General features: G+C 44.4%; 1 protein-coding gene across 1 annotated transcript in view; it reads right to left on the bottom strand.

The window, feature by feature from the left end:
- LOC124606763 (15-hydroxyprostaglandin dehydrogenase [NAD(+)]-like) overlaps positions 1-18,673 on the bottom strand; it is a 66,639-nt gene that overhangs the window by 36,029 nt on the left and 11,937 nt on the right. Inside the window, exons 2-3 of the mRNA XM_047138818.1 lie at positions 12,877-12,970; positions 6,863-6,986 (exon numbers count right to left, since the gene is read on the bottom strand). Of these exons, the coding sequence (XP_046994774.1) occupies positions 6,863-6,986; positions 12,877-12,969 (217 nt within the window). The 5' untranslated portion in view covers position 12,970. The remainder of the gene's footprint in view (positions 1-6,862; positions 6,987-12,876; positions 12,971-18,673) is intronic.

Raw genomic sequence — 18,673 nt, 5'->3', positions numbered from 1 at the left:
ACCCCAGGAGCAACAGTGTCCCTAATTTGCTGGGAAGTGGCGGTGCGGTCCCCTACGGCACTGCGTAGGATCCTACGGTCTTGGCGTGCATCCGTGCGTCGCTGCGGTCCGGTCCAGGGTCGACGGGCACGTGCACCTTCCGCCGACCACTGGCGACAATATCGATGTACTGTGGAGACCTCACGCCCCACGTGTTGAGCAATTCGGCGGTACGTCCACCCGGCCTCCCGCATGCCCACTATACGCCCTCGCTCAAAGTCCATCAACTGCACATACGGTTCACGTCCACGCTGTCGCGGCATGCTACCAGTGTTAAAGACTGCGATGGAGCTCCGTATGCCACGGCAAACTGGCTGACACTGACGGCGGCGGTGCACAAATGCTGCGCAGCTAGCGCCATTCGACGGCCAACACCGCGGTTCGTGGTGTGTCCGCTGTGCCGTGCGTGTGATCATTGCTTGTACAGCCCTCTCGCAGTGTCCGGAGCAAGTATGGTGGGTCTGACACACCGGTGTCAATGTGTTCTTTTTTCCATTTCCAGGAGTGTAGAAAGCATTACAGGTGAGAAAAATGAATATGAATATCATCTTTCTCTCTGATATATACATTTTGACTCGGTTTAAAAAGAAATCTGTATCAACAGCCTTTGGGAAACAAAGGTCTGATTGAATATATTAACATACTGTAGAAAACGTAATCCAATGCTACAGTCTCTATTGGACATCATCTGGATAGAGAGAAATTGAATAAGTAGCTAAATAGAAAGATTACATCTAACTAAAACAATTCTCAGAAGTCGTGGAGGAAGATTACAGATTCTTTATTTCCTTTTGATGATGTTTCCATAATTATTCTCAGTAAACGAATCGACTGCTATAACAGCTCTTGAGCAACTACTATGGCTTTCATTGTTCTTCTACAGCACCACATTTATTTATAGTTTTCATTACACTTCTTTTTTTAGAAACTACTTCCTAAGCCTTACATTTATAATACGTATTAACATATTTCTCTTTCAGCAAGTTTTTCATACTGTTGCATTTTTGCATTTTACATTCTCGTCAGTTACTTTGCTACCTGAATTGCCACTCGTCTGCTACTTTTAGTATCCTGTTTCCTCATCTAACTCCTTTAGCACCATCTGACTGAATACAGATTCACTGGTTACCCTTGCTTTAATGTTATTAATATTCATTTATAACATATATTCAAGGCACTACTCGTTTCTTTAAACTTATGTTCCAAATGCTTTGTCGTCTCTGACAGTATTACAATGTCTTTGCCAAACTCAAATTTTTTATTTCTTCTCTCCGAGCTTTAACTCCCATCCCAAATTTACCTTAGTTTTCCTTTACTGTTTGCTCAGTGTGCAGATTAAATAACGTGGGGCATAGGCTACAGCTCTGTCTCACTCCCGTCTCAGTAACTATCCTCATTTCACGTCCTTCGACTCTTATCGGGTGGAGAAATGTAGGGTCCCCCTGAAAAGGTCAGGCGTGCACTACACGCAGGAAGTGGCTTCAAGGGTAGCGGAGTACGTGTGGAGTGCACATGTGGGTTTTTTAGGTTAGAGAATTCCCCCCCCCCCCCCCCCCCCCCTAGGCCCGACAAGACGCCTCCTGAGACGCGACAAGGTTGTTGTTGCTGTTGTGGTCTTCAGTCCTGAGACTGGTTTGATGCAGCTCTCCATGCTACTCTATCCTGTGCAAGCTCCTTCATCTCCCAGTACCTACTGCAGCCTACATCCTTCTGAATCTGATTAATGTATCCATCTCTTGGTCTCCCTCTACGATTTTTACCCTCCACGCTGCCCTCCATTGCTAAATTTGTGATCCCTTGATGCCTCAGAACATGTCCTACCAACCGATCCCTTCTTCTAGTCAAGTTGTGCCACAAACTTCTCTTCTCCCCAATCCTATTCAATACCTCCCCATTAGTTATGTGATCTACCCATCTAATCTTCAACATTCTTCTGTAGCACCACATTTCGAAAGCTTCTATTCTCTTCTTGTCCATACTATTTATCGTCCATGTTTCACTTCCATACATGGCTACACTCCATACAAATACTTTCAGAAATGACTTCTTGACACTTAAAACTATATTCGATGTTAACAAATTTCTCTTCTTCAGAAACGCTTTCCTTGCTATTGCCAGTCTACATTTTATATCCTCTCTACTTCGACCATAATCAGTTATTTTGCTTCCCAAATAGCAAAACTCCTTTACTACTTTAAGTGTCTCATTTCCTAATCTAATTCCCACAGCATCACCCAACTTAATTCGACTACATTCCATTATCCTCGTTTTGCTTTTGTTGATGTTCATCTTATACCCTCCTTTCAAGACACTGTCCATTCCGGTCAACTGCTCTTCCAAGTCCTTTGCTGTCTCTGACAGAATTACAATGTCATCGGCGAACCTCAAAGTTTTTATTTCTTCTCCATGGATTTTAATACCTACTCCAAATTTTTCTTTTGTTTCCTTTACTGCTTGCTCAATATACAGATTGAATAACATCGGGGAGAGGCTACAACCCTGTCTCACTCCCTTCCCAACCACTGCTTCCCTTTCATGCCCCTCGACTCTTATAAGTGCCATCTGGTTTCTGTACAAATTGTAAATATCCTTTCGCTCCCTGTATTTTACCCCTGCCACCTTTAAAATTTGAAAGAGAGTATTCCAGTCAACATTGTCAAAACTTTCTCTAAGTCTACAAATGCTAGAAACGTAGGTTCGCCTTTCCTTAATCTTTCTTCTAAGATAAGTCGTAGGGTCAGTATTGCCTCACGCGTTCCAACATTTCTACGGAATCCAAACTGATCTTCCCCGAGGTCGGCTTCTACAAGTTTTTCCATTCGTCTGTAAAGAATTCGCGTTAGTATTTTGCAGCTGTAACTTATTAAACTGATAGTTCGGTAATTTCCACATCTGTCAACACCTGCTTTCTTTGGGATTGGAATTATTATATTCTTCTTTAAGTCTGAGGGTGTTTTGTCTGTCTCATACATCTTGCTCACCAGATGGTAGAGTTTTGTCAGGACTGGCTCTCTCAAGGCTGTCAATAGTTCTAATGGAATGTTGTCTACTCCCAGGGCCTTGTTTCGACTCAGGTCTTTCAGTGCTCTGTCAAACTCTTCACGCAGTATCGTATCTCCCATTTCATCTTCATCTACATCCTCTTCCATTTCCATAATATTGTCCTCAAGTACATCGCCGTTGTATGGACCCTCTATATACTCCTTTCACCTTTCTGCTTTCCCTTCTTTGCTTAGAACTGGGTTTCCATCTGAGCTCTTGATATTCGTACAAGTGTCTCTCTTTTTTCTAAAGGTCTCTTTAATTTTCCTGTAGGCAGTATCTATCTTACCCCTAGTGATATGCGCCTCTACATCCTTACATTTGTCCTCTAGTCATGCCTGCTTAGCCATTTTGCACTTCCTGTCGATCTCATTTTTGAGTCGTTTGTATTCCTTTTTGCCTCCTTCATTTACTGCATTTTTATATTGTCTCCTTTCATCAATTAAATTCAATATTTCTTCTGTACCCAAGGATTTCTACTAGCCCTCGTCTTTTTACCTAGTTGTTCCTCTGGTGCCTTCACTACTTCATCCCTCAGAGCTACCCATTCTTCTTCTACTGTATTTCTTTGCCGCATTCCTGTCAATTGTTCCCTTATGCTCTCCCTGAAACTCTGTACAAGGTAGTAGTAGGCAAAATGCAACAGGGAATAACAATATTAATGTGGTAATAGTAAACTGCAGGAGCGTCTATAGAAAGGTCCCAGAACTGCTCTCATTAATAAACGGTCACAATGCCCACATAGTACTACGGACGGAAAGTTAGCTGAAACCAGGTGTAAACAGCAATGAAATTCTAAACTCAGATTGGAATGTATACTGCAGAGACATGCTGGAAGGTGAAGGGGAGGCGTGTTTATACCGATAAAGAGTGCAATAGTATCGAAGGAAATTGACGGAGAACCGAAATGTGAAATAATTTGGGTGAATGTCACGTTTAAAGCAAGCTCAAACATGGTAATTGGATGTCTCTATAGGAACCATGGCTCAGCAGCTGTTGTGGCAGAGCACCTGAAGGAAAATTTGGAAAATGTTTCGAGTAGATTTCCCGACCATGTTCTGGTTCTGGGTAGAGATTTTAATTTACCAGATATAGACTGGGAGACTCAAACGTTTACAACAGGTGGCAGGGACAAAGAATCCTGTGAAATTTTTTTAAGTGCATATCTCAAAACTAACTTGAGCAGTTAAACAGAGAACCGACTCGTGGCGATAACATATTAGACCTTCTGGTGACAAACAGACGCAGACTATTTGAAACAGTTAACGCAGAACAGGGAATCAGCAATCATAAAGCGGTTACTACATCGATGATTTCGGCCGTAAATAGAAATATTAAAAAAGGTAGGAAGATTTTTCTGTTTAGAAAAAGTGACAAAAAGCAGATTTCGGAGTACTTGACGGCTCAACACAAAAGTTTTATCTCAAATACAGGTAGTGTTGAGGAGCAGTGGACAAAGTTCAAAACCATCGTACAATATGCTTTAGATGAGTATGTGCCAAGCAAGATCGTAAGAGATGGAAAAGAGCCACCGTGGTACAACAACCGAGTTAGGAAACTGCTGCGGAAGCAAAGGGAACTTCACAGCAAACATAAACATAGCCAAAGCCTTGCAGACAAACAAAAATTACGCGAAGCGAAATGTAGTGTGAGGAGGGCTATGCGAGAGGCGTTCAATGAATTCGAAAGTAAAGTTCTATGTACTGACTTGGCAGAAAATCCTAAGAAATTCTGGTCTTATGTCAAAGCGGTAGGTGGATCAAAACAAAATGTCCAGACACTCTGTGACCAAAATGGTACTGAAACAGAGGATGACAGACTAAAGGCCGAAATACTAAATGTCTTTTTCCAAACCTGTTTCACTGAGGAAGACTGCACTGTAGTTCCTTCTCTAGATTGTCGCGCAGATGACAAAATGGTAGATATCGAAATAGACGACAGAAGGATAGAGGAACAATTAAAATCGTTCAAAAGAGGAAAGGCCGCTGGACCTGATGGGATACCAGTTCGATTTTACACAGATTACACGAAGGAACTTGCCCCCCTTCTTGCAGCGGTGTACCGTAGGTCTCTAGAAGAGCGTAGCGTTCCAAATGATTGGAACAGGTCATCACCGTTTTCAAGAAGGGACGTCGAACAGATGTGCAGAATTATAGACGTATATCTCTAACGTCGATCAGTTGTAGAATTTTGGAACACGTATTATGTTCGAGTATTATGACTTTTCTGGAGACTAGAAATCTACTCTGTACGAATCAGCATGGGTTTCGAAAAAGACGATCGTGTGAAACCTAGCTCGCGCTATTCGTCCACGAGACTCAGAGGGCCATAGACACGGGTTCCCAGGTAGATGCCGTGTTTCTTGACTTCCGCAAGGCGTTCGATACAGTTCCCCATAGTCGTTTAATGAACAAAGTAAGAGCATATGGACTATCATACCAATTGTGTGATTGGATTGAGGAGTTCCTCGATAACAGAACGCCGTATGTCATTCTCAATGGAGAGAAGTCTTCCGAAGTGAGAGTGATTTCAGGTGTGCTGCAGGGGAGTGTCGTATGACCGTTGCTATTCACAATATATACAAATGACCTTGTGGATAACATCGGAAGTTCACTGAGGCTTTTTGCAGATGATGCTGTGGTGTATCGAGAGGTTGTAACAATGGAAAATTGTATTGAAATGCAGGAGGATCTGCAGCGAATTGACGCATGGTGCAGGGAATGGCAATTGAATCTCAATGTAGACAAGTGTAATGTGCTGCGAATACATAGGAAGAAAGATCCTTTAGCATTTAGCTAAAATATAGCAGGTCAGCAACTGGAAGCAGTTAATTCCACAAATTATCTGGGAGTAGGCATTAGGAGTGATTTAAAATGGAATGGCCATATAAAATTAATCGTCATTAAAGCAGATGCCAGACTGAGATTCATTGGAAGAATCCTAAGGAAATGCAATCCGAAAACAAAGGAAGTAGGTTACAGTACACTTGTTCGCCCACTGCTTGAATACTGCTCAGCGGTGTGGGATCCGTACCAGATAGGGATGATAGAAGAGATAGAGAAGATTCAACGGAGAGCAGCGCGCTTCGTTACAGGATCATTTAGTAATCGCGAAAGCGTTACGGAGATGATAGATAAACTCCAGTGGAAGACTCTGCAAGAGAGACGCCCAGTAGCTCGCTACGGGCTTTTGTTGAAGTTTCGAGAACATACCTACAGAGGAGTCGAGCAGTATATTGCTCCCTCCTACGTATATCTCGCGAAGAGACCATGAGGATAAAATCAGAGAGATTAGAGCCCACACAGAGGCATACCGACAATCTTTCTTTCCACGAGCAACACGAGACTGGAATAGAAGGGAGAACGGATAGAGGTACTCAAAGTACCCTCCGCCACACACCGTCAGGTGGCTTGCGGAATATGGTTGTAGATGTAGATGTTATAATTCCCTGTATTTTATCCTTGCTACCTTCAAAATTTCAGAACAGAAATGAAGTTGATGTGCAGGAAAGTAACTGTGGTGCAACGGAGTGCCATAGGCCCATAGCATAAACGGCACTGTAGTAGGAAAAGAATACGCTGATCGGTGTTCAGAGAGCAGTTAACTTTGCATTCTTTTTGTGGTCCACCTATTTTTAATTCAATAGACTATCGCTTTCACTACTAAGGGCTTAGCAGGCATAGTCATAGTGAGGTGGGTCATGGAAATATTTGACTGGAACCGCTCAGCAAGCACAAAGTGGCGGAAGGGCTCATTGCTCATGAATGGTATTGCTCCTTACCTTCCAGCTCTGACGACTTTGTGACATCTGCCTTCACGAAAATTATCTTGTTCTTCCCGAATTCGCTTTCGAATTCCTCTACCACTTTCTGGCCAACCGCTGGGTCCACATCAGATATCACCACCTGGAACATCAGATGAATTAACTTACAGTTCTTGATTCTTCCAACATTTCTTTGTATATCAGCGTCATGTCTTTTATGTACACATCATAATCTACATGTTAACGTTATTATCTGTCCTGAAAAATGAATTGAGACAAATGAAGCCAATGATGCCTAAATATTTATATGATTTGGTGATTATCAATTTTTCTTCAACTGCTCTGTTATCAGTGGTTAACCATAATTTGTTTTCCTTTTTCGTGCATGCTACTATTGTGGTTCTTAAGTGGATACACGAGCGAGGAACAGATGCCGTACACTAACAGAGAATTCAGATATAATAATTTATTCTACATCTAATATCAAACAGTAAAAATACTACATAACTTTGTTGCTGTATTTGCAGCGCCAGCTGCTAACAGTAGAGCTGGATGTAGAAATATATACAGATACAAAAGATTGATAAATCTGTCACTGTTCGATACAGTGTCTATTCAGAAGATGTCGAGCCCTGGCCGCTATGAAAGTCTGTAAATGTTATCCAGCAGGCAAACATACCAAACGGGACTCAATGCATGAAAGTTTGAACTTAACTACCCTCGCCACTGGAGATCCGGAGAGGCAATGCTTGCATCTCATTGGCAGCGGTGTAATCGTTCGTGGCAGGCAGCGCCCGCGTGCGATAACTAACCAAGATTAAACAAAAGTGCAAACAGTCCATTCCCACCTAGCGTGGTGCAAAGGTAGCACAAGGACAAGAGCCTTACAAGACGCATTCGTAACTTGAACTGACACACTACCAAGGGAGTTCCCATAAAACAGGGACAGGAAGACAAAAATAAGATATTCAAATTAACAAGTATGTGGCCAATGGAAGTGGTGGTGGGGGGAGGGGGGGTGAGGTGGGCACTGAGGGGGGAGAGGGAGGGGGTGAAGAAGATTGAGATCCGTGCAAACGAAGTAGGGTGTTGAAATAATGGGAAGAGAGAGAGAGAGGGGAATAGAAAGAAAGTGAGAGAGAGAGAGAGAGAGAGAGAGAGAGAGAGAGAGAGAGAGGGAGTGAGATGGGGTGGGGCGGGGGGGGGGGAAGAGGGAGTGGGGAAAGAGAGTGAGTGACAAAGGGCATTAGGGGCGGGGGGAAATTGGTTGCCAGAACTGAGTGGTCAAACAAGTAGGGAGTAGTGGAAGAGAGGACAGATACGGGGGGACCATGTTAAAATAGCAATGTCAAATGCGCCTTAAAACGCATAAGCATAATGCAAGTTATATACTGACGTGTAATTAATAACGTAAGACACTAAATAGATCACTGATGATAAGCAACATGAACATGGCCGTATTTCTAGAATGTTACATGATCTGAAATGCTCAGCCCCGCAAAGGGTAAAAGTAATCGTCCTTCTTATACACTCCTGTTTATAGGTATGTAGCATCCTGAAATGAGCTTTAGAAAAAAAGTAAGTGAAATATATCAAAAGTAAAAAAAAAGGACCCAGTAAAAATCACAGAATTGTGCAAAAGAACGGAGTGGTAAGAAGGGAAAACAGGATGGTGAGGGCGCACACACTGCCAATCCAGAATTAACAATTTATTGCGGCAATACTGAAATATTATAGAGCAGAACAAAACCATTACAATAAAACACATTTACAAATGCAGAAGACGCACGAATAAAAGGACTTTAAAACAGCAGCATGTTCATAGTAAAGTTTTAAAATACAATACTATTGATTTAAACAACTGAAAATCCAGGATGGAATAATGACAATAGTGTGAAAAGTATAGTTGCTACTCACCATATAGCGGAGAGGCTGAGTTGCAAATAGGCACAACAAAAAGACTGTCAAACAAAGCTTTCGGCCAAACAGGTCTTCATCAGAATTAGACAACATACACACACATACACACACACACACATTAATGCAAACGCAAGTCACACACACATGACCACAGTCTCTGGGAGCCAACGCCAGTCTGGCCTTGGTAGCTACAGACTGTGGTCATGTGTGTGTGACTTGCGTCTGCATTAATGTGTGTGTGTGTGTGTGTGTGTGTGTGTGTGTGTAAGTGTATGTTGTCTAATTCTAATTCTGATGAAGAGCTGTTTGGCCGAAAGCTTTGTTTGACAGTCTTTTTGTTGTGCCTATTTGCCACTCAGCATCTCCGCTATTTGGTGAGAAGCAATTCATATGGTTCAAATGGCTCTAAGCACTATGGGACTTAACATCTGAGGTCATCAGTCCCCTAGACTTAGAACTACTTACACCTAACTAACCTAAGGACATCACACACATCCATGCCCGAGGCAGGATTCGAGCCTGTGACCGTAGCAGCAGCGCGGTTCCGGACTGAAGCGCCTAGAACCGCTCGGCCACATATCCCTTTCATAATATTGTAAGTATACCATACATTTAAAACACAAAAGCAAGAAATAAATATCCAATGAAGGAGTATGTGGTTGATGGTGGTGGAAGGGAGAGGGTATGGAGCATTGAGATCCATGCAAGTGAGGCACAGCATTGAAGATTGCGCAAGAAACGGCCGATTCTGTCCGTCACTCTGGGAATATATGGCAGATACCGTATACCATGCACATGCGAAAAATTTTATGTCGGAATGACTGGACGGGCAATTAACACCAGGATCAAAGAGCATAAGCGACATTGCATGTTAGGGCAGGTGGAGAAATTGGCCGTGGCAGAGCACGCACTGAGTGAGACCGACTACGTAATGAAATTCCCCGACACGGAAGTTCTGGCTGTAGAGAAGCACTATCACAAGCACTTGTTCAGAGAAGTTGTAGAAATACAAAAACACGCGAACAGTTTGAACAAGAAAGAGGAAAGCCTTAGGGTAAACGGATCCTGGCTTCCCATACTGCAGCGAACGACCGTCGCAGGTAGCAAGAAGAGAACCGCACCGGAAATGACCGCGGAGAAACCCTCGGACGTTGGCGCGTCAGGTACATATAGTCTGCACCACCACCGGCAATAGAGGGTGAAGCTTTGACAATGCCAGCCACTCGTGCTGGCGAAACGTCAGCAAAATCATTAGATGAACGCCGGCCGAAGAACCAGAGACAGAAGCCAATAGGCAGTTTGTCAATGGTGCCCTACATCGATTTTGATCTGATGATGGTATATGCCACCTGGGTGAAAGTAGGTGTATTGTTAATGATTTCAACGTCGTCCACCAACAGACGGCGTAGTGGCAGAGCTACCAGAGCGCTATCTGTGTCTACCATTTAATAGGGAATGCTCACAGCCAGAAGGCTCCCTGTGGTGTACTAGGTCTTCCTACAGCCGACTGAGCGAGTTTGAAAGGGGTCAAATTGTGGCCTTCCAAGCGGTGGGATGGTCCTTTCGGAGAAATGCCACGCAAGGTGGATGTGCTGCGTTAGTGTGCAATGATGCTGGTATCAGTGGTCATGTGAACATTCTCACACACGTAGATGAGGTTCTGGTCGTCCACGGAGCAAAGTCGCCCTCCGGGTCGTCATTTTGTAAGGGCAGCAGTGGCAGATCCTACAGCTACCATAGAAGAGACTTGTGAGCCCACACGCGTGAGAACCGGTTATTAGCAGTGGGGCTATGGGCACACTCATCTCTAGCCCGTCTTCCAGTCGCGTCACAGCATCGACAGGCACGGCCCGACTGCTGACATCAGAGGATCATTTGGAGAATGGTATGGCGCGCCGTGGTCATCAGCGATGAAAGCAGATTCTGCCTGCATGCAAGTGATCGTCGTTTGCAAGTACAGTGTAGACCTGCTGGTGCTGTCTCATACAGTGCATTCGCTCAAGACCCACTGGCCCCACTTTAGGCCTCACGGTCTGAGGTGCGATAAGCTACAGCTCTCGTTCACCTTTGGTGTTTTTGGAGGGGGCGCTAATCTGCGCGCGGTACATGCAGAATGCCGTTAGACCAATTCTTTTGCAGTTCTTGCAACAAGGCAATGTGTTGTTCCAACAGGATAATGCTTGCCCACACACCGCGCATGAAACTCAACGTGCTCTGCAAGACGTGCAGCAACTTCCCTGGCCAACATGATCTCCAGACTTTTCTCCAGTCGAGCACTTGTGGGATGTGATGGGATGAGAAGTGACACGTGCGACCCGTCGACCAACTCTTACAGAGCTACGTGAACAGGTCGAGCTGGCGTGGCATAACGTATTACAGGAGAGTATTCGCCATCTGTACGATCGGCTGGATGTCAAAGTCGGCACCTGCATTGCCACCAGTGGAGGCTGCACCACATACTAGTACGGGTGTTTCAGCGTCGGTCGGTATCTAGTTCGCAGAACCGCTTGTGCTGTTCATCTGTAAATGTAATCATACCACGTACTCCATGGGCATAGTTGCATCAATAAATCTTGAGCAATTGGAAACGTCTGAAAGGGTGTAATAATTTTTTTCTGGTAGTGTATATGGCGCTCAGTCTATATTTTTTCACATTTGTTACACAGTTAGAATGTTTTAAGTTCTTAGAGCTTCTAACGCGATCAAGAATGGCGCGGATGTCAACTGACAAAAACTTCACGGAGGAAAAAAATGGTTCGAATGGCTCTGAGCACTATGGGACTCAACTTCTGAGGTCATCAGTCCCCTAGAACTTAGAACTACCTAAACCTAACTAACCTAAGGAAATCACGTACATGCATGCCCGAGGCAGGATTCGAACCTGCGACTGTAGCGGTCTCGTGGTTCCAGACTGTAGTACCTAGAACCGCACGGCCACTCCGGCCGCCGACGGAGGAAAACAAGTACTTTTTATTGTATGGATTTTAATTATTTTTCTTCATTCACTCGGCTGTATTTAGTTTTTACCTGCTTACGTTTTATCGAATTCAAAGTCACATGAGTCTATCTGGAGGCGTACGGAAGGGGAATTATTGCAGACCTGGAAAATATATAGAATATCGTTCGAAAACACGAGGGAGCTGCCAATACAACGATGTACCAAAAGTACGAATACAGCCCAGCACAACAGATGATGTAGCAGACAATTAAAACGCTGACTACATACGTCGGTTGACACATACTTGTAAATGGATCCATGTGGCTTTGCAATCAATAGGATGTGAATGGCAAAGCAATTAATACAGTTGAGTGGATAAATAAAATGAATGGAATAAAAAATATTGATTTTTGTCTGTAGAGAGGATTATTTGCCAACATCATTTCATAAGAACTTGGCGTGTTTGTTCCGCTCTTTACCTTATTTCCATAAACAGCCTAATAATATTATGTTTGTTACTCTGAAGTTCTTTTGATAATCTGTTATCAGATGCCTTGTTCTCTGTATCTACTTTCTTCAATTTGTCTTAAAGCTGATATGTGCTATTTATGTTGTATGGTACCGTTTGCATGATATGCAGAACAAATGTCAATAAGATTTTTTTAAAAATGTGTGTTACCTAGGAGGTCAATACCTATGGACAAGGGGGGATTGCGGAGGAGGGGGAGGGGGTGCAGCTCCATCCCAGCTCTCAGAGAAAGGAAAAAATATAGTGTATTAACGTGGTTTTCTTGGAAGGAAACGACTTAAAAGTCATTACTTCACAGGTTTTTAACACAGTAAGACATGAAAAAATTTTATGGCTACTTGTAAGTCGCCATTCGTCTTCCAAAATACTGAAAATACACGACACCCCCAGGTATAGGCAACCCCCCCCCCCCAAGTACTATCTGATGGGCGCCCTTGTGTGTTACAGTCGTACTTTCTGCTCATGCACAAAAAAAGGGCTGTACAGTGAACACTTTCTAAGTTTTACTAAAATGTTTTATGTCTTGTTGCTGTGCTTCTCGTTGTTGTCACACAGTGATATCTGAAAAAAAGGTAGGTGCTTCTGGCTAGCCGTGTATTTCACTGAGTAGGGCAGCACTGCCAGTTCCAGCCGCCTGCCGCTGACCTTGGCTCCTGCAGTGAGCAGCGCCTTGGCGAAGGCCCGCCCCAGGCCCCCAGCTCCCCCGGTGACGAGAGCTACTTTGCCAGAGGGATCCATCCTGCAACACACAACAAACCACAATGTCACACAGTGCTCTCGCCTCTGTAAGCTTCAAAATACACTGGGAAGTGTGCATAGTATGGTGAATTTTCGAGGCTAAAAACACTGGACGTGTCGCCTCACCTTCAGATTATAAGTAGCTGATAGCTCGGAACTGCCCTATTACTTACACATGCCAATCATGTATTGGACAGTCTGCCTCTATAGCTTAGTGGTTAGTGTATTTGCCTACAATGCAAGGACCTGGGTTCGATTTCCAATACAAACAGGAATTTTTCCTTGGTGGAAGAGCTGTAATGGGGTGCTTTCTGCACAGCTACTCATCAAGCCTCCTTAAGGCACGTGGTGGAAGGTACCCTGTACCAGTATGATGCATTTCTTTTCCTGTTCCACTCGCAAAGAGAGCAAAGGAAAAACGACTATCTATATGCCTCTGTACGAGCCCTTATTTCTCGTATCTTTGTGATCCTCATGCTCAGTGTAAGTTGGCAGCAGGAGAATCGCTCGGCAGTCAGCTTCAAATTCTAATTCTCTAAATTTTCTCAATAGTGTTCGTCAAAAAGGACGTTGCATTACCTCCAGAGATTCTCATTTCAGCTCCCGAAGGATGTACCCATCCCAGCCGCAACTGTCTGTGCTGTAATAGGCACATAAGATTTCCTGATCTACAGTCACCAGTATTCCACTTGATGCAGTGCCCAGAAATGGATATGAGTTTTAAAATTCGTCCACGACTGACATAGTCATTTGCGAACTGTATGGAAGCAGAGCGGAAAGTCGCTCGTCATTCTGGGATCTGTGCGAGGTAGGATTGATGGAGGAAACAGGGAACATCCAAAGAAGAGGACAGATTTTCGCCAGCGGCTGATTTTGTAACTGAGAAACAGAGACATAGATGCTCAGCCAACTCCAGTGGCACACGCTACAACATAGGCGTCATGCATTACGGTGTGAATTAATATTACACTAGTGGCCATTACAATTGCTTCACCACGAAGATGATGTGCTAAGACGCGAAATTTAATGGACAGGCAGAAGATGCTGTGATATGCAAATGATTAGGTTTTCAGAGCATTCACACAAGGTTGGCGCCAGTGGCGACACCTACAACGTGCAGACATGAGAAAAGTTTCCAACCGATTTCTCTTACACAAACAGCAGTTGACCGGTGTTGCCTGGAGAAACGTTGTTGTGATGCCTCGTGTAAGGAGGAGAAATGTGTACCATCACGTTACAGACTTTGATAAAGATCGGATTGTAGCCTGTCGCGATAACGGTTTCTCGTATCGCGACATTGCTGCCTGCGTTGGTCGAAATCCAATGACTGTTAGCAGAATATGGAATCGGTGGGTTCAGGAGGGTAATACGGAACGCCGTGCTGGATCCCAACGGCCTCATATCACTAGCAGTCGAGATGACAGGCATTTTATCCGCATGGCTGTAACGGATCGTGCAGCCACATCTCGATCCCTGAGTCAACAGATGGGCACGTTATCAAGACAACAATCATCTGCACGAACAGTTCGACGACGTTTTCAGCAGCATGGACTATCAGTTCGGAGACCATGGCTGCGGTTACCCTTGACGCTGCATCACAGACAGGAGCGCCTGCGATGGTGTACTCAACGGCGAACCTGGGCACACAAATGGCAAAACGTCATTTTTTCGGATGAATCCAGGTTCTGTTTACAGAATCATGATGGTCGCATCCGTGTTTGGCGACATGGCGGTGAACGCACATTGGAAGCGTTTATTCGTCATCGCCATACTGACGCATTACCCGGAGTGATGGTATGGGCTGCCATTGGTTACACGTCTCGGTCACCTCTTTTTCGCATTGACGGCACTTTGAACAGTGGACGTTACATTTCAGATGTGTTACGACCCGTGGCTCTATCCTTCATTCGTTCCCTGCGGATAATGCACGACCGCATGTTGCAGGTCCTGTATGGGCCTTTCTGGATACAGAAAATGTTCTCTCACCAATTGAAAACGTCTGGTGAATGGTGGCCGAGCAGCTGGCTCGTCACGATACGCCAGTCACTACTCTTGATGAACTGTGGTATCGTGTTGAAGCTGCATGGGCAGCTGTACCTGTACACGTCATCCAAGCTCTGTTTGACAAATGCCCAGGCGTGTCAAGGCCGTTATTAAGGCCAGAGGTGGTTGTTCTGGGTACTGATTTCTCAGGATCTATGCAGCCAAATTGCGTGAAAATGTAATCACATGTCAGTTCTAGTATAATATATTTGTCATCTACATTTCTTCTTGGTGTATCAATTTTAGTGGCCAGTAGTGTAAAATTCCAGGACCATACTTCACTAGAAGAGTCAGTTAATATATTTCTTCCACCTACGTACATTTCGCGAAAAAACCATAAAAGTAAAATCAGAAAGATTCAAACTCACATGGAGGTTTATGTACAATCGTTCTTCCTGCAGATCTTCACCAGTAGAGAGGGACAGAAGGGATGTGACAGCGGTACACACAAAGTGCCTTCCACCATATGCCATAAGGTGGCTTACAGAGTGTAGATGTAGATGTCGATGTAGATGTAGACGTGGAGTCAGCTGCCACACCAGTCTCTCAAGCGGCCCAGGGTTATTTTCAATGTACAGTAATATAATAATTCGAATTTTGCTCATACGTTTCTGTACTATGTGACACCGGTCTTACGTTAGCCGTAAAATGGAATGAAGTCGTTCTATAGCGTAAAAACAAACTTAAGTTTTTACGTGTTTTTAAGAGTATAAATACGCTATGAAACTCATTAACGAACAGCCTAGCAACCCCAGATAGTACCCTGAAGCGCCAAAGGATCTGGTATTGGCATGGGTATTCGAATACAGAGATACGTAAACATGCAGAATACGGCGCTACGATCGGAAACGCCTATATAAGACAACAAGTGTCTGGCGCATTTGTTAGATCGGTTACTGCTGCTAAAATGGCAGGTTATCAAGATTTAAGTGAGTTTGAACGTTGTGTTATAGTCGCTGCAAGAGCGATGGGGCACAACATCTCCGAGGGAGGGATGAAGTGGGCATTTTCCCGTATGACAACTTCACGCGTGTACCATGAATATAAGGAATCCAGCAAAACATCGCTGCAGCCGGAAAAAGATCCTGCAAAAGCAGGACCAACAACGACTGAAGACAATCGATCAGTATGACAGAAGTGCAACCCTTCCGGAAATTGCTGCATATTTCAGTGCTGGGCCATAAACAAGTGTCAGCGTGCGAACCATTGGACGAAGCATCTTCGATATGGGCTTTCGGAGCCCGAAGGTCCACTCGAGTACGCTTGATGGCTGTACGACACAAAGCTTTACGCGTCGACTAGGCCCGTCAACACCAACATAGGAATGTTAATGACTGAAAACATATTGCCTCGTCGGAAGAATCTCAGTTCACATTGTATCGAGTGGATAAATGCTTACGGGTATGGAGACAACCTCATGAATCCATGAATCCACGTGCGTTAGCATCCTGTCTGATCACTTCCATCCATTCATGTCCATTGTGCATTCCGACGGACTTGGGCAATTCCAGCAGGACAATGCGATACCCCACATGTCCAGAATTGCTACAGAGTGGCTCCAGGAACACTCTTCTGATTTTAACACTTTCGCTGGCCACCAAACTCAGCAGACATGAACATTATTGAGCGTATCTGGGATGACTTGCAAGGTGCTGTTCAGAAGAGATGTCCATCCCCTCGTACTCTTACGGATTTATGAAGAGCCCTGCAGGATTCATGGTGTCAGTTACCTCCAGCAGTACGACATCAGTCGATTCCATACCACGTCGTGTTCTGGCACTTCTGCATGATCGCGGGGGCCCTACTGGATATTAGGGGGGCGTACCAGTTTCTCTGGCTCTTCAGTGTATATTTCCGTCACTGATATTTGCCTTCTCGATTGCTTTCGCGTCATCCTCTTCCCATTCCCAGTCTCAAAACTCCCCTACAGCTGAAATTTCGTCGGAAGTACCTGACCTTCCCTCGCTGGTCAGGCGACACCTCAGTGTCTCGTCCTTTGATGTTCGAAAAGATTAGGCAAAAATGTCGTGGTCAGTTATTCTCTGTGGACGGCAGTGACTGCGTGGCACCTTTCGCTCAGACCTGGGAGAGCCGCCGGCTCTGTCAACAAAAGCACGAAGCAGGCCGCATCCTTACTTCAGTAAAAACTGCCCAATTCCCAGGTGAGCTTCTTCTAAATTAGCTTCACTCACCACATCCTTATAACAAAGTAGTGTTTCGTGACGAAATTCTTAGGTAAATGTTTCACTGTTTTCTCTCAGCGTCAGAAAGTAATATATTCCTCTGTCGTCGTAATTGGGGGGGGGGGGGGGGATTATGTGGTGTCACCGCCAGACACCACACTTGCTAGGTGGTAGCCTTTAAATCGGCCGCGGTCCATTAGTATACTGTCGCCACTATCAGTGATTGCAGACCGAGCGCCGCCACACGCCAGGTCTAGTCTAGAGAGACTCCCTGGCACTCGCCCCAGTTGTACAGCCGACTTTGCTAGCGATGGTTCACTGCCTGCATACGTTCTCATTTGCAGAGACGACAGTTTAGCATAGCCTTCAGCTACGTCATTTGCTACAACCTAGCAAGGCGACATATTCAGTTACTATTCTGAACAGATAATATTGTGAATCATGTACCGTCAAGAGCGACGTTCATCATTAATGGATTAAAGTTAAGTATCAAACTAATTACGTCCGCTTTCTGAATTCTCATTCCTTGTCATGTTCCAGACCTCATGTCAGTATAGTTCTTCCCTCCTCACGCCAGCCTGCGTGAGCGAAGACGCGTACATTTCGGCCTCCACTAGTAACACGGTGTTGGCTCTTCAGCCAACACAACAGATTATACAATGGTGACGGCACGAAGCCACGGAACGTCCATACGCTACAACAGATTATGTCTACGTCTGTGGCAGAGAAACATTGGTATCGATGCCGATTACGTTAAACAACGTATAACTTAACTTTATTTCTCTGTAGCCTTTCAGAATCAAGTGCAAGAGTCACACTTAAAAGAGTCTGTGGAATACTAAAGTTAAAAACGTATTTTTTCGGAAACAGATGATACATTAACAGTTAACATTATTTCAGTATTCGCAAATACTTGAATACAGACCTAGTGAGACACACTGTATAAGCCACTTAAGCAGGCTAACAATTTCCTTCAGCTGTCTCATTTTCTTTTCTTATCGCGTTATTTATTGAAGGGCTTTGTTTGTTACCATACAACGTAGTTGTGGCATATTTCAGATAACGGTATGCTCGTAAGCTGTACGTTATTTACGACACTTACAGGCCATAGACGCCCGACGAACCATGGATCTGGGCGCTGGGGGTGCCCTGTGTTTCTCTATATTACAAAGAGTCGTACCGTAGGTGCGATCATTTCGTAGGGATTTCTGTAGATGACATATGGTCTCTGAAGAGAGTCAGCAGTCTTTTCCGGTAATTGCAGTGAACCGCAGTCTTGATGACTGACCTTAGCCTGCGGCGGGAAAGTAAGGTCGTTAAATTTCTCGAGGATATAGAGCTCTATTTTATGGTTTAATGATGATGGATTTCTCCTCGGAAAAAGATTCTAGAGGTCAAACAGACCCCGATTTACGAGATCCTAGGGCGTAGACTCTTAGGGAGGATGCTAGAATAAGAAAAAAATTCTGACATTCTAC

Source organism: Schistocerca americana, chromosome 3 (genome assembly GCF_021461395.2).
Source record: "Schistocerca americana isolate TAMUIC-IGC-003095 chromosome 3, iqSchAmer2.1, whole genome shotgun sequence".
Lineage (NCBI taxonomy): Eukaryota > Metazoa > Arthropoda > Insecta > Orthoptera > Acrididae > Schistocerca > Schistocerca americana.
The sequence above is the reverse complement of the archived record's forward strand: the minus strand, read 5'-3'. Positions and strand labels throughout refer to the sequence as shown.